At 45.9% G+C, this 16,003-nt stretch overlaps 1 protein-coding gene across 1 annotated transcript in view; it reads right to left on the bottom strand.

Annotated features, from left to right (window-relative positions):
• The window catches only part of NET1 (neuroepithelial cell transforming 1), a 56,683-nt gene that overhangs the window by 17,900 nt on the left and 22,780 nt on the right, over positions 1–16,003 (bottom strand). Inside the window, exons 2-3 of the mRNA XM_065673994.1 lie at positions 10,635–10,701; positions 4,835–4,894 (exon numbers count right to left, since the gene is read on the bottom strand). Coding sequence (XP_065530066.1) covers positions 4,835–4,894; positions 10,635–10,701 — 127 coding nt within the window. The remainder of the gene's footprint in view (positions 1–4,834; positions 4,895–10,634; positions 10,702–16,003) is intronic.

Here is a 16,003-nt window from a genome sequence, read left to right as displayed (position 1 = left end):
AATCCTATTTACTAGGAACTGAAATCCACCTAAAAACTTGCTTTACAGCTACTCTCAATGTACTATATATAGTGTAACATGAAGAACACCCCAGGACTGGCATAAATATGATTGCCAGAGGCATAAATAAGATCTCCTCCCATCCCTGTTCGCGCAGGCAGGGCAGTCAGACCCCAGTACACAAAGTTGTTTACTCTCCATGAGCTGTGTTTAACATTCCACTCCCAGATATTTTTATTGAGAGCCAAATGCAGAGCTGTATTCTGGAAAATGAGCAAAAGTAGGCTATGACCCATCCAGAGACTATTGGGTCATCTGAAAGGTTTACAAGCCAGTCTGGAATCCAGCATTTATTTTGGATGGTGGGAGGTTGCTATAATTAGCTGCCATTCAATTCCATTATACACTTACAAGACAAAACCCCCCCTTCTCAATCCACAGTGTAGATGTATTTTTACTGTAATACAACCTATGACCTCTGCAGAAAACAAGTTACCTCAACCATCAACCAGTGCACATTGGTGCGCTCAGGCCAGAAAAGCAATTTCCCTCTTACGAATATGAATGTAGCACCAGCAAACAGGGACCATCCAATGTGGTGATATTACTCAACACAACATCCACCTTAACAACAGAGTAATGGAGCGAGAAGCTACAGTTGACTTCAGCTTCCAGGCTGCTCACGTGCCAAGTGTTGTGTGTCTGGAGCCGATGCCAGAGATGTTCGTTTTGATCAAAGGCTGTTTCCAAAGACAAATCAGTGCCTTATGCACGGGCACGTTCCTGCATGAATCAGACACGCCAATAAAATTCCTGTAAAAGTCCTCTGGAGCAGTTGTATTTGGGAGGGGGAAGGACTGTTGGTGTTTCTTTGAAGCTTGTGGGTATATATTCTAAAGGAAGGAGTTACCGCTGCAGTGTCTTGTGATGTTTAGTGGTGGTCTTTAGGCTGTGTTAGATACGATCATAGAATGGTTTGGGTTGGGAAGGACCTTAAAGCTCATCTAATTCCAACCCACTTCCACTAGACCAGGTTGCTCCAAGCCCTGTCCAACCTGGCCTTGAACACCATGTTATCCCTACCCTGGAGCCAAGCTGCTTGTGAGGATACTGACCACGGAAAGATGCTTCTTGATGGCTTCAAGTGGTGACCAGGAAGAACGCAGACACATGAGGATTCTCCCTCTGCCTCTTCTTTTTATCCAAGTAATTTTTACATTAAAAATATATAATAATCAGTGTTTATCTGCTTTCTGAGGAGAGACTGTCACTGTCAGCTTTAGCATCAGTGTCTCTGCTGCCAAAACTAGTACAGCTCTTGGCCTGACTCCTATCCAGGCTGAGTGGCATTCACAGGTTTGGTCCCAAAAAGTGAGTAAAGGCTTTGAGAGGACACAGCACAGAGGTTCATCAAAAGGGTCCTCACTGTGCCTTCACTTCCTTTGTGAAATCCTTGCTCCTAAAGCCTTACCAGGACACCCCATAACCAATAGAAAACACCATCGAGACGAGACATGATTGTTACACATTACTCAGTGTGGCTTCATTTTGCCTCTGGTAAAATACACCATCGCATCCGTCTCTTCCCTGTCTTGTAGAGTGAAAAGTATTTATCCAGTTGCTAACAAACATCCATATACACACACACACCTTTAGAAAACACAGCACTGCTTCCTCCCATGAATCACTCAACACCTTACATAAATGTGGGGAGAATATGGAGCCGTTTCATATGTGATCATTTAAAAAGCTGGTCATAACCCCACCTGAAATGCACAAATAACTCAGTTTTAAAGCATAAAGATCTGCTTAATAAATTCCTGCCCCCAATTCCTTGTTTCTATCCCTGAAATGCAACTCACACTCCCTTCTGTCTTACCCAATTGTCAACAGCTCACGTTGTAGCGTGGCTCCAGACCTGATCTGGGGAGAAAATACCTTCTTTCTCCCCAAAGGAGAGTGCGATTTGGTACAAGAAAAGGGGTTGTTCAGTGTGGAAGGAAGTGGATGCTGTAACTATGGTCTCAGGCTGGATCTTTGCCCTCATCTTTTGGTGATGTTTGTAAGGTTTTTAGGCTCTATGTCCAATTAGAGACCTAACAGACCTGACTGGGTTTTGAGAAAGACTCTGGGCAGCAAGAGAAAGGTTAACAAGGCAAACTAAACAGGAATAGGTAGGGAACTGCAGTCCCTCTGGGCTGGTAGGATCTCCTTTGCCTTGTCATGCACTGTGTCCCTGGTATGCGGAATGATGAGCTGCAATATGTGAAGTTTAAACATCAATAAAGGGCTGCTCCACCTCTTCAGAAAGACAAGTACACATCCAAGTTCAATACTCCCTTCCCCCTCCCTTTACATTAAAAACATACATTGGGTAAGGTGCCAAGTCTGGGATATGAGGGTGCAGCTCCCTGCTCCATAGCAGCCCTTCATGGGATCACCATCTACATGGCATTTTGTCAGCACAAGGATGCCTAGAAGGAGTGTGAACGCAAAATGCTGGCAAAACTCCTCTGTTATTGCAAGTATGGTGAGAAAACAACAGCTTGTCAGCTGAGCTGTATTTACTGGGGGAAACAGTGGAGCTGAAGTAACAGCTATGCTGTGAACATAGACACTTGATAGAGACAAAGTCTCAAAAATCAGCTCCCATCTGCCAGATTGCAGAATCCCAGACTGGTTTGTGTTGGAAGGGAGCTTAAAGCTCATCCAGTTCCAACCCCTGCCACGGGCACGGACACCTTCCACTAGAGCAGCTTGCTCCAAGCCCCTGTGTCCAACCTGGCCTTGAACACTGCCAGGGATGGGGCAGCCACAGCTTCCCTGGGCACCCTGTGCCAGCGCCTCAGCACCCTCACAGGGAAGAGCTTCTGCCTGAGAGCTCATCTCAGTCTCCCCTCTGGCAGGTTAAAGCCATTCCCCTTGGCCTGTCCCTAAAGGCCCTTTCTCCAAAGCCCCTCTCCAGGTTTCCTGGAGCCACTTTAGGCACTGGAGCTGCTCTAAGGTCTCCCCTTAAGGAGCCTTCTCTTCTCCAGGCTGCCCCAGCCCAGCTCTCTCAGCCTGGCTCCAGAGCAGAGCTGCTCCAGCCTTTGTAGCATCTCTGTGGCCTCCTCTGGACTTATTCCAACAGCTCCATATCCCTCTTGTGCTGCTGCCCCAGAGCTGGATCAGGGCTGCAGGGGGGGGTCTCCCCAGATAATAGAGATAAACTGTATGGTCTGACCATAATAGTCTTAATTTTGGTCTTCTCTTGTGACCTTATTTCATCAATGAAATAGATACATCAGGGTCTGGTGGAGCCAAATTTAGGCTATTGGTTCACCCTCATAAAATCTAGATAGAGCAAAGTACAGTCTGGACTATAGCATAAGTGCTCAATGAGACTCTGAAGCCCTGGTGATGTGTTTTGAAAACCTGACTATAAATGGCTAACTTACTGCTTTTGAAAATCTCAATAACCTTGAGAACTGGTATAAAACAGCCTAAAAATGACAACCCAATCAGTACAGGTAATGTATTTTAACAAGAATACATTGGAGTGTATGTGGTGGGTGTCCTTCAAACTCTCTAATGCCCAGGAAAGCCTGATCCTTCAAAAAGAACGAGTTAAAAAGGTTAATCAAAAGCTGCAGCTTGAACTTTGACTGTGTTAGCCCAGGGATTTTCCTTTTTCCCTGGCAGATTTGGGTTAAAACTCTTTAAAGGGGAGTACACAAATGACTGTTGATGTTTTGGCTTCACCTTAATGTGATTGCTCGATGGGACAACCTCAGGCACTTTTCTCCAGCATATAAAAAGGTAGTTCAGTTAAAAGCAGAAGAAACCCCTCTTCCCTGAGGGCAGATTTCCTTGCCTTAGCACTCCCATCTGCATCAGAAAGAGCTCAGAAACAAAACAAGCCCCAAACACAGTCACTTCAGAGGCATCAGCACTGCAGATAATCTTTTTTCACTCTTTTTCCCATCCCTGAATGGGAAATTACTGGGATGGCCTTATCTGGAACAGGAGATCTGGTCTGGAGAGGCCAAAGCTCAGAGCTGGACACCACAATTGGGCATGGAAAGCATGCAACAATAGCCAGGTTGAGTGAGGCTAATAAATAATGCACAAATGCAAAGTGAGTGACAACAACAGAGGTCAAACAGGAAATTCCCCACTAACAAATGACTTTTAATCCCGGTCTAATAAACCCTAAGCCCCACTTGGTTAACTCTCAACTCAATAGCTGCCTTCCTAGGAGAAACCCTGTTTCTCTTCCTTCCCTTCTTAGGATAAGTGTTTGGCAGTGGGCTCTTCAGGGCAGATGAACACTGCCCTGAAGCAGTTTCTCTTTCAGAAAGCCAAGCTCGGACAGTGCTTGAAAACGATGCAGCTTTGCACCTTCCCTCCCTCATTTCCCTAAGTCACTTTAATCCATAGCTTTAAGAGCAATTTACCTCCCAGACAGTCTCTCTTGTTTGCAATACACTGAAGTGCACTAACTAAAGTCAAACAAGAGCAGCATTTGAAGGGGCTTTGCACAGTTTTGCTTCCTGGCACTTGCAAATGCTCATGTTCTTGCTAAGTTATGGGTTACACACATTCATTTCACACAGCATTAAAACTGTGGCACATTTAGGATACGAATGATTAAACCAGGAGATCACAAACAGTGTTATGGATAGCAGAAGCAGGCCTCAGCCCACCCCAGAGGTGTATGCAAGAGCAAACACAGCTGTACACATCTGAAGTGTTGGTGGGGAAATGCAAACACAGAAAGCCCTGTGTTCCCAGTGGAAGCCACTCCACAGAGTAGCTGATTGCACAATGTTGTAAAGCAAAGTGTTTTGGTTACCTTAAAGTCAAGGCTGCAGAGGCTGACTGCATCATCATCCTTCTCTCGGCGCTTCCTCTTCTGTAAGAAATGACACAGAGCTGTTCTAAAGCAATTGGAGACATTTTCTTCCATTACATCCCCATCTAACTGCAATAACTCAAACCCCCTAAAGGTTTTGAAGCATGTTTATGCTATTTCATGAGGTTTGTCACCTGATTGATACCCATAAATTAGATGTCTATAATCTGGTTTCTCTGCACACCCCATAATTGCGGTTGTGAGTAAAGCCTTAAGTGGGAAATCTCAGCAGCAGGACAGAAAGCAGTGGTTACCACTGTGGAATTGAGATTCCTTTAGTTAAAGGAAATATTTTTCTTGTGGTTTTTAAGCAATCCAGCAACAAAATTGGGCTTTTTGAAAGAGTGAGGTACTCAGAGGGTCAGACTTGGTGAGCATCAGGATCCAAGGTCTCTAGGGGACACCAGAAGACACCATACCTAATTCTTGCCCACCAGCATGGCTGGGTTTGGGCAGGGGGCTTAGAGTTAAGGTTTACTGATTTCACCTTGAGACAGTGCCAGCATAAAGCAGTTTTGCACTGGATTGGTTGTTCCTGCTCCTCAGCTATGTTCTAATACCCAAATGTATCTTATTTAGGGGATTCTTCCTGTATCAGGGATTTGTTTTATAGTGCAGTTCCCTAAACAGCTGAACGTATGTACGTGAGGGCAGTTTTGTTCACCTATTTAATTCACTGTGTTGGATGTCGCCAGTAGACAGCTGCGGCTGAAGCATTCCTGCTAGGAATGCAATGGGCTGAAAGAATAAGGGGCTTTAGTGAAGAACGATGAGGCTTTGGCCAGGGAGCTCTCAGCTCTTTTCCTTTCCAGAGAGGAGCAGAAGCCAACAGGACAATGATCAAAGCCATCTGCCCTGAGCTTCCTGATACCTCCCACTGGTTCTGCACTACCTGGGCTTCTACAGTGTGTTTTCATTACCCAGAGAGTGGAAAAGCAACTGTGGATTCATCCTGCTAGGTTGGGCCAGCCTGGAGATCCCCTGGTCTGGAAAAACATGGATCATGAGCATAAAGTGTTTGGTCATCCCTAAAACAAGGAGTTGATTTTCATCCCATGTTTGACCCTTGTCCCTCAACGTTTCAGAATGAATCAAGTCCATCCTCTTCCACTTCACTAAGTACAAAGAAACTGTTTTGTGTTTTTATAGTGGTCTACATGTTGGTTATCAGTTCATCAGACACTGAACTAAGTGAAATGAGGAAAACACCCTCCCTGCAGCTGCAGAGGGAATCATGGAATAGCTTGTGCTGGAAGGGACCTTAAAGCTCATCCAGTTCCATCCCGCTTCTATGGGCAGGGACATACACAAATCCTGTTTTCTTATAAATTAATACGTTCACATTAAAGTTGTAGTTTTAATAGAGGTTTGTCACCGTTGGAAGTGTCTTTAAGATGTCTGAATACAAGTATTCATTCAAATTACTTGACAATGCTGAGCAGTTTCCATTGGTCCTTTGGAAAGCTGATGCTGCTGAGGGGATGTCCAGCTCCCCATGAGGGTTTTCAAACCTGTTGTCTTGTTTGCTGGTCCTTTTGTGTGATGCTCCAATGTGTCTTCTTGCCTGTCCACACTATGTTGACTCTACTATATACACATGTAATGGTGAGGTATTACTGAAGTGCATTCACTAGTGTTTTATGCTCTTGGTTTTGGTGCTGTTTTCTCCTCAGCTGTTCAAACTCACCACAGAAGTGGCTTCAAGTCCAAAGTTCCCCATTGATTTCAGTGTTTCTGCTTAGTTTCTACTGTATTTACAGAGATAAGGTACTGACTCTACCACGTGAGGCCCTTCACTCTGAGACTTGCTAACCACAGAGGAGAAAACTCTCACATTAGACATGATGTCTTCCCATATTTATAGCACTGGCACTGAATTAATGTCCCAGCACACTCCAGACTCTTTGAGCAGACCTTTGGCAGGCTGCAGAACATATGCAAATGCAGCCATTTGGCTCTTTCTAAGCTTGAGTAAAATATTCAGGCTTGGTTATTTATCAAACCCTTACAATAAAAGACTGTTCTAACCACACCTTTTTAGTCTGCAGCTTATTTTTCCCATCTGGAAGTGAAGGGTTTTAGCATCTCTTTAACAGCAGAAACTTGCAATAAAAGACAAAGACAACCACGCCTCATTGGTCTGAATGTTATTCCTTCCTTATGCAGTCAAGTACATTAACATCTTTAACATACAGCTCCAGCCCAAAGCCCAGACACGAAAGGAAGGCCAAGGTTTTGTTTTTAAACTGGCTAGACTTATGCAATAAGTATTGCATTGGCTGGAGCCCATTTCCTTTGCCCAATATAGTTTCATAGACATTTCACTACGGAGCCAGCTGTGTCATTCCTGTGTGGTGCCAGAAAAAGAATAGATTCCAAGAAAAAGGCCTCTTCAGACTGCTCAAATCTGGGGGTTTAAAGGCACATGGTAGAAAAGCAACTGCTATAGTGCTGCTTTCTCACATCTTTGAGGGGAGATCTGATACTTCAACCTTGTCACGGAACTCATGTCATGTGGAACAAGTTACTTCTATGAGAGTTATTAAAGTGTAAAAACTGTGAGAGCCGACTGAGGCTCTCAAAGAGGTATTTATTGTAAAGGAGAAGCATAAAAAGATGGTAATCGGGAGGGGAAATTTAAATATTCTGTGACTTGCTGCTAGAAAAACCTAACTGATGCCATGAGCACGAATAAGAATTCCATTTCAAGGGTTCTGATTAAAGCTCTGGGAATGCCTTTTGAAGAAGTGCTGGTTTTCCATTTGAAAACAAGTATCTGAGAACACTGGGGCTGTTGAGCCTGGAGAAGAGAAGCTGTGTGGAGACCTCAGAGCAGCTTCCAGTGTCTGAAGGGGACTACAAGGATGCTGGAGAGGGACTTCCATCAGGGACTGTAGCGATAGGACAAGGGGTGATGGGTTCCAACTGAAACGGGAAGTTCAGGTTGGAGATAAGGAAGAAGCTCTTCCCTGTGAGGGTGCTGAGGCGCTGGCACAGGGTGCCCAGAGAAGCTGTGGCTGCCCCATCCCTGGCAGTGCTCAAGGCCAGGTTGGACACAGGGGCTTGGAGCAAGCTGCTCTAGTGGAAGGTGTCCCTGCCCGTGGCAGGGGGTTGGGACTGGAGGAGCTTTAAGGTCCCTTCCAGCCAAAACCACTCCATAATTCTATGATCTAGTTTTCATCTCCCCTACCGTAGCTTTTGCCTAAACCCAGGATATTTAGTTCTTTAGGGCTCAGTCTGGGGTTTTGTTGCTTATTGCCCACCTGAAGTCATAAAGCACCACTAAGGCTTCAGGTGAGGAATGTGCACCAGGACAGTTAAGCCAACAAAGTTCAAGTGACTGTTTCTCATAAATGAATTCTCCTTTAATGAAAAGGGAGAAAGGAAAACAATCCATGAGTAACCTTGCTTCCAGTCAGATGCCATCAGAGGATGCTTTAACCTGAACTGTCTTTTCTTAGAATTATGCAGAACACGCACCAGTTATCCTCTGTCAACCCATCCCACCTCTGCAGGCATGAAGAGGACACTTGGCTTCCTTACCCACTTCCCCTAAGGCTCAGGCCAGGTACAGTTTAAGGACTTTTGGCTAAACAGCTGCAAAAACTATGGCATGAAGAGATGCTATTTGTGACTGGTGGCCATGGGGGGAATAAAACCCCTTGTGGGACACTGTTACTCCAGCACATTAGACATGACACCTAGAAAAGGAGAGTGCTGGCTTGCCTACAGGCTGCTGCCAAAACACAGAACTCTGCTCAATGCATGTCAGCATAACTGTATTGGCAAAGCCTCTGAGCAGAGACCTGGTCCCTGGCCATGCAAAAGGGAATGTCTGCTGGGCAGCTGAACAGCTATGCACTCTGCTTCAGTATCCTTCCCCTCCTGTATTTGCTTCTCTTCCAGTGTTAGGTGTCCAAGACTAACCTCTAACCAGCCACAGGAAAGCTTGGATCTCCAGAGGAAGGCTGGATTTCAGAGGTGCCCACTGTCCGTAGCAGCAAATTAAGCTATTTGGACTTGAAGGGAGAAGTAGAGGTGGATTAGGTTGATGAGAGACATGATGGAGGATGCAGATGAGCAATTAAATCCTCCAAACCTAATTCCTTTGGGATATGCAGTCTGCCACAACATACAATGTGTTCTAACTGCAATTCAGAGTTGAAGTGACTCTGCTTATAGCCAAATAAAAGCAGATTAAAAAGAAAACCATGCAAAGAACAGGAGTAACTTGAAACTCCATCAAAATGTTTTTAATTTGTGATGTTAGAACAATCTCTTCAAATGGCAAAGAATATAATTTCATGGGCTTTGTAATATTCAGATGCACATTGTCACCAGATGAAAGTCTCTAAACTGAAGCAAAAGCAAAGTCTACAAGAGGTCACGGTTTTGTTTTAAAGCACTCCCACAGTGGCCTGGTGTTTGTGCAGCCTCAAACGTGCACATGGTTGGCCTTCAAGGCACAGCCAGCAAAGTGCCTGCCTAAATACATGTTTGACAAGAAGCTCCAGCTGATTTTACATGGGATTTCCTTCATAAAAGGTATGCCTGTCCTTTTCCCCACTGCCAGTCATGTTCTCATACCCTTCCTTGTGCTGGCACAGGAGTCCCATGGCTTGTGCAGGCAGCTGGATCATACCAAAGTCTCTGTTTTCGTTTTGGCAAGGCAAGGTTTTCAGGCTGCCTGAGGATGGGATCACCACTTCCATGGGCAGTGGGGGCAAATCAGCGTAGGCAGCTCATGGAGAGGAGATTTAAGATGGGACAAGATCTGTATACACCACACTAAGCACTATGCACGTACTTCAGTTGACTAATTGCCTTGTAACCCTTAGAATACGAAGAGGGACAGACTTCATGAAGCAGCAATTCAGAACAGAAATCATAGAATAGAACCCCAGCCTGGTTTGGGTTGGAAGGGACCTTAAAGCTCCTCCAGTTCCAACCCCTGCCACGGGCAGGGACACCTTCCACTGGAGCAGCTTGCTCCAAGCCCCTGTGTCCAACCTGGCCTTGAGCACTGCCAGGGATGGGGCAGCCACAGCTTCTCTGGGCACCCTGTGCCAGCGCCTCAGCACCCTCACAGGGAAGAGCTTCTGCATAAGAGCTCATCTCAGTCTACCTGCTCCTATAACCATGGTTAAAACATAAAACATTCTTTAGATGTGGCTTTAAAACCAGCCCAAATAAGTTAAATGATCACAAATGAGTTATATACATCCTAGGCCCTCCCTGGAGAGTGGTTCATCTTTGTCAACCAGCTCTAGAGGCTGGATGTGAACCACTTCCCTGGCAAGGGATGTAAGTTAAAGGAAGGATAGAAGAGAGTACAAGGCTTACAGCAGTGAGGCCATGCACTTGCTTTAGTTAGCTTCTCAATACCGAATGAAATACGGATTCATGTATTTAAGAAAAAATACAGGTTCATTTCTACCCAATGTTTTATATCTTCCCTATTGCATTGCAAGCTTAGTTAATATGTCTGAAACACATCAGGAAATAAGAAGCTGATGAAGAAACCACAGTGTCCAGGATTCCCTGCCTTTCCTTAAACCCTGAGTGTAAAAAGCACCCTCCAGCTAAAGCTCAGAAGCCTCAGAAGCTCAGAAAGTGTCTAGCCAGATAGAGAGGAATGTGTTGGTTTTGTTTCTCCTTCAGATAGAGGGACCTTCACCTCTGTATTCCTGCTTGTGTTTCCATGCTGTTGCAATCTGTACCCACCAACCGGTTTACTCACCAGGGTGAAGTCCCAGTGTGGTCCTGGTGTGAGGAATGTGAAAGAGCTGCCTCGTCTCAGGGGGTACCTGTGAGGAGAAAGAAGGAATAAGGTAACTAACTTATAGGTTGTGGCAGCAATTGATAAACCACATCTGTTTTCCACAGCTCAGATGGTATCATACATCTTCAGCTCCAGCGCAAAAGCTGTGAAGACAAAGAAGAAGAACATGGAGCTGTTGGAGCAAGTCAGAGGCCACAAGGATGAACAGGGGCTGCAGTACGTCCCATATGGAGACAGGCTGAGAACACTGGGGCTGTTCAGCCTGGAGAAGAGAAGCTGTGTGGAGACATCAGAGCAGCTTCCAGTGTCTGAAGGGGGCTACAAGGATGCTGGAGAGGGGCTCTTCATCAGGGACTGTAGCGATAGGACAAGGGGTGATGGGTTCAGACTGAAACAGGGGAAGTTCAGGTTGGAGATAAGGCAGAAGCTCTTCCCTGTGAGAGTGCTGAGGCACTGGCGCAGGGCGCCCAGAGAAGCTGTGGCTGCCCCAACATAAGTAGTGTTCAAGGCCAGGCTGGACAGATCCTTGGGTGACATGGTCTAGGGTGAGGCATCCCTGCCCGTGGCAGGGGGTTGGAACTGGATGATCTTAAGGTCCTTTCAACTCAAGCCATTCTATGAATCTATGTAGCACAGGCTTTGGGAAGGAGAGACCAAAGCAATTGCCAGTATTCCCCACCACAACTGCAGGTGTTGGATTAAAACCCTGCTTTACCACAATAAATGTGAACAGAAGCAGCAAAAACCTCCCACTGGGCCCTACAGGCTGATCTGGAGGAAAAAAGACTCTTTTTGACCCCAAAGCTGCCAATCTGACCAAGAGGGAGGATAAAACAGTCTGAATAATATAAACCACTAATATTGTGGCCTCATTTTCTAAGGTTAATGAAGCTGAAAGGAAAGGAGGCAACAAACTGTACCTTTGACAATAGAGCCTTGTAGTTTCCCATCAAATTACAACCAGGAATTGAGTTGTGGTCTTTCATTAAGTCATTTTTGATCCAAGAAAGTGAAACCACCAGAAAGCAGGACACACAATAGGGCGTTTGTATAATCCTTGCTCTTTGAACAATGCTAAACGAATTGCCTTCTGCAAGTCATTTATTGTACTAGCACCCAGTTAAGCAAACAAGCTATGTGCCAGCTTTCACTGTCTGCTGGACTTAAGGTATGTTTCCAGCAATGACTTTTGAAAGCTTATCCTGGCCATAGTATGGAGAAACAGTTTTCTGTCTGTCATTGAGTTTTCGCATGTGGAATGTGAGTCCCAGACAGGCCACACTTCTCTGTCAAAGGCAGCGGCAGCACCTGAAGAAGAGAAGGTTTCCTCTTTGCTGTCACAAACTCAGACAGGAGCAGCATCCCACAGCAGCTGCACTGTTCTTCTTCATACTGAGATCCCACAGGATTAGCAAAAAACCTGGATATAACGTAGGAATGCAAATGCTTCCTGCTTCCAGGAGACTTGCACTCGGCATTGCTCAGGCATTCCTGAAAATTCATCTTACAGAGTAGTCAGTGGTGTTTCACGTCAGCAGCTCTCTGGATCAGGAGAGGAAAAGCATTTGTCTGTAATGGATTGGGCAGGGTGGGGTGCTCTGGACTGGTGATTGGAAAATACAAGTCAAGCACCTAGAAAATGCTTTTGTTGTTCTACCAGGCAGTGCAGATCAGCAAGGATCATAGAATCATGGAATGTTTTGGGTTGGAAGGGACCTTAAGATCATCCAGTTCCAACCCCCTGCCATGGGCAGGGACACCTTCCACTAGAGCAGCTTGCACCAAGCCCCTGTGTCCAACCTGGCCTTGAGCACTGCCAGGGATGGGGCAGCCACAGCTTCACAGGGCACCCTGTGCCAGCGCCTCAGCACCCTCACATCTATTCCTATATCTAGTTTCCTTATATCTAACCTGAACTTCCCCTGTTTCAGTTTGAACCCATCACCCCTTGTCCTGTCACTCCAGTCCCTGATGAAGAGTCCCTCTCCAGCATCCTTGTAGCCCCCTTCAGACACTGGAAGCTGCTCTGAGGTCTCTACACAATATTTATAGGGAAATATATTATGAAGTGGATCTTATTGGAAGTGAGATGTGAAGGAATAAAAGGTGCATTTGGAGATGAGGTAAAGCAGCAGATGTAGACTACACAGTTGAGCTTCTTACCACTTTTCCTCCAGAAACACATTTCTATGCTGATCCTTTGCTTAGCATGTGTCTGTTAATACACAGGATGCTGTATTTACTTCAAACTCAGCTCTGAAAAGGAACCCAACCAGCTGCTGAATGCCTGAGCTGGTTCTTACTCCTCTCTCTAGGAAGGACCGGTGTGCAGGCAATGGATTTTGTTTCTTGGGATGACCCAAGCAGATGACCCGAAACTGTTATTTGGCACCAGGTACCAAAAAGACAAGAGCACTATGTGCACGAAGGGCACATTCTCTTCATTCCCCACTCATGGTGAAGGAATGTGTCTGATACACATGAAAAGCTGAAGCAGCCTTAGCAGAAAGTGATGGACTTTGATCCAGACATAGCGTAAGAGCTGTTTGGCCACCTCAACAGATCCCATGGAATAGGAGCAATACTTCCCTGTAGCTTCTGGGGTGGCTGATGTCCCTTGAGGATCATTGAGGGAGCATCTCACCTGCTCCAAGGGTTCAAGCAAGGTAGCTGTCATGTGAGCAGTGAAAATGCTAAGCAAGCATCATCTGCAGTGGAAAACCAGGAAGCAGGAACATTGCCATGGGCTTCCAAGTGGTTAGAACAGTAAATATGCCATCTGTGCTATATATATACACATAGACTTAGATATCTAAATATATACTTAACTAAAATACCTTAATTTTCTAAGATATACAATAAATAAGCTTGTTCAAAGTACAATATGGATGAATTATGACAGGTAAATGGGAAGAAGCTGCTCTTCTGACCACAAGACCTTCACGTACCTTTGGATCAGCCCAACCCTTTGAATACAATCCCTATGCCTGTGACACTGCTCCAGGAAGGCAAGTGGGATTTCCAAGAGCTGCATACCAGCACACTGATTGCTACATGGAAGAGAAACTTCTGGAAGGGAACATTCTTTGGGATTTAGAAAAGTACATCCTGCTTGGGAAGAAAATCTGGGAATGAGCATCAGATTTCTTTGAAATTTAAATTAGAGGCATTTTTTCTCATGAAGCTGTTCTTCAATCTAAACCACTTGCAGCAGTGAAGTCCCAAGAAAAATCCTCAGTGTTTAATCCCAACATGTAACCTGCCCACACCAAAACGTATGAGTTTGATTAAAGCTTCCTTAAATACAGATAGAAAAGCAAAGAGAGAATGAATGGGTTCCAAACTGTGCCATGCACAGCTATAAAGAGCTACTGGGATGGACTGAGGCTCAGTCTCTTAAAGGCAGACATGAGCTTGGGAAGCAGGAGCACAGTTTTATTACATGAATCTTGATCTCCAGCACAAGAAGCAGCCAAATTGTGGCCTGGAAGCCACACCGGGCTTGAAAACTGGTCACAGTAACTCCCAGTCATCCCGGTATGGATGTGGGATGCTTGTAGCTGCCCCAGCTGCAATGTCTGGGGTCCTGACAGCACCCCAGGTTGTGCCTCTCTGCCATGAGTTTGGCCCATTTCATAGAATCCCAGACTGGTTTGTGTTGGAAGGGACCTCAAAGCTCATCCAGTTCCAACCCCTGCCATGGGCAGGGACCCCTTCCACTGGAGCAGCTTGCTCCAAGCCCCTGTGTCCAGCCTGGCCTTGAACACTGCCAGGGATGGGGCAGCCACAGCTTCTCTGGGCACCCTGTGCCAGCACCTCAGCACCCTCACAGGGAAGAGCTTCTGCCTAAGAGCTCATCTCAGTCTCCCCTCTGGCAGGTTGAAGCCATTCCCCTTGGCCTGTCCCTACAGGCCCTTGTCCAAAGCCCCTCTCCAGGTTTCCCGTAGCCCCTTTAGGCACTGGAGCTGCCCCTTAAGGAGCCTTCTCTTCTCCAGGCTGCCCCAGCCCAGCTCTCTCAGCCTGGCTCCATAGAAGAGGTGCTCACATGAGAAGCATTAACTTGGAAACTTCAGCATTTTAAAATGAGTTGTAGGGATAGGAAGTTCAACAGGATGATGGATCAAAACACCACAGACAGCTTTGTTTCCAGTTGCCAACAAGAGTTGGAGAGAAATTTCTCTATCTCAGACTCCCATCAGCTGAGCTTTCTCTCTTGGTCACTCAGCTGTGGGGAGAAATGCAGCTAATCCCTCCGTTGAAAGGCGTGTAATAGAGAAATACCTGCCCCAGATTAAAAGGTCCCTTCAGTTCTCCAAACGACCAACACATCTTCTGCACCAGCAGAGCCTGTTATAGACCAGCGGCTCTTTCCTCCTCTTCATTTCCTCCTCTTCAATGGTCTACTAAGAGGACTCAAGAGGAGTAAGCAGGAATCAGGAACTGCTCTTTATTAAATGCCACCAACATCAACAGTGTCCTAGGAGTAGGAATTCTCTTATTTGTTCTAGATCTTGGTGTCACAGACACTTCCCAGCCATGTTTTGTGGTTTAAAGAGGTCTTACTGCTCCTCCTTCCTTTCCAAGTCTTTGGGCAAGCATGGGGAGCTGAGATCTGCCAAGAAGCATCAGGAGTGGCAAACAGACACAGAGGGAAGCAGACTTGTGCTAAACAGAAGAAAGACCTTTAGGAAAGCAGCCTCTATCATATTGAAGCTTCATCCCACCCCATCCATGGCCCCTCTGCAGTCACTGCTTGTAACTGAGCCATGATGAGGCACCATTTAAGCAATGGGATCATTGCCTGCAGAACGGATGGGGTTTTTGCTCTGTTAGAGCTTGCAAAGCCCTTCAAAAGCACAGAGCCAAATTTAGTCACCTGCATGACTACCACCACCCCTATTACGTGCAGATGGATGACTCAGTATTGCAGTGCTCACATGGGCATCCCTTGCAAGGCCAGACAGGAATGTGAAGGCAACGCTGGTGAATGAAAGGTCAGCGATGACCGTAAGAGGTTTTACCTAATGCATCTCCCACCGCAGCATGAGGAAAAGCAGAGCACAGCATGGCTGGTCATGGCTCAAAACACTGTGTGATTAACTCAGACAAGTGCAGAGTAGCCTGGATGTAATGCTGGAGTACCTGGAGCCAGCAGAGTAAAGCATTGTGCTGGTGCCAGCAGTGGGATAGAGTTAATAGCTGTGTTTACCACAAAGCTGTTCCAAGGGCCCAGCCCTATTGTAGGGACATCCATAACTATCTGTGCTGTGTCACCCGAACCAAGTGTGTTCAGTCACTTCCTTGAGAGAGATTCTTCTTGATAAACC

The sequence above is a fragment of the Lathamus discolor genome, chromosome 1 (genome assembly GCF_037157495.1).
Source record: "Lathamus discolor isolate bLatDis1 chromosome 1, bLatDis1.hap1, whole genome shotgun sequence".
Taxonomy (NCBI): domain Eukaryota; kingdom Metazoa; phylum Chordata; class Aves; order Psittaciformes; family Psittacidae; genus Lathamus; species Lathamus discolor.
This window is presented reverse-complemented; position numbering and strand designations above follow the sequence as displayed.